Below are 396 nucleotides of genomic sequence, written 5' to 3'. Positions count from 1 at the left end.
GCACCAGCAGCAGCACCAGCAGCAGCACCAGCAGCAGCACCAGCAGCAGCACCAGCAGCGGCAGCAGCAGCAGCAGCAGCATGACCCCGAATCTCCCGCTGCTGCTGCTGCTGCTGCTGCTGCTGCTGATGACTCTGTAGCTGCAGCAGAAAAAGAAAAACAACAAAAAAAAGAAAAAAAAGAAAAAAAAGAAAAAGAAAATAAACAAAAACAAGAGGGGGGTTTGACTGTTGAGGCGGATATACACCCCGAAGCAGCAGCAGCAAAAACAGCAGCAGCAGCAGCAGCAGCACCAGATGCAGCAGCACCAGCAACAGCAGCACCAGCAACAGCAGCAGCAACACCAGCAGCAGCAACACCAGCAGCAGCAGCAGCAGCAGCAGCAGCAGCAAATCA

At 53.8% G+C, this 396-nt stretch overlaps 2 protein-coding genes across 2 annotated transcripts in view; both read left to right on the top strand.

Annotated features, from left to right (window-relative positions):
* EMH_0052290 (uncharacterized protein) overlaps window positions 1–84 on the top strand; it is a gene marked incomplete at both ends in the record, with an annotated part of 1,705 nt that extends 1,621 nt beyond the window's left edge. Inside the window, one exon of the mRNA XM_013496861.1 lies at window positions 3–84. Coding sequence (XP_013352315.1) covers window positions 3–84 — 82 coding nt within the window. The remainder of the gene's footprint in view (window positions 1–2) is intronic.
* A 212-nt stretch (window positions 85–296) lies between these two features.
* Window positions 297–396, top strand: part of EMH_0052280 (uncharacterized protein) — a gene marked incomplete at both ends in the record, with an annotated part of 1,007 nt that continues 907 nt past the window's right edge. The window contains one exon of the mRNA XM_013496860.1: window positions 297–396. Within this exon, the coding sequence (XP_013352314.1) occupies window positions 297–396 (100 nt within the window).

Source organism: Eimeria mitis, genomic scaffold (assembly GCF_000499745.2).
Source record: "Eimeria mitis Houghton genomic scaffold, Emh_scaff2342, whole genome shotgun sequence".
Taxonomy (NCBI): domain Eukaryota; phylum Apicomplexa; class Conoidasida; order Eucoccidiorida; family Eimeriidae; genus Eimeria; species Eimeria mitis.
This window is presented reverse-complemented; position numbering and strand designations above follow the sequence as displayed.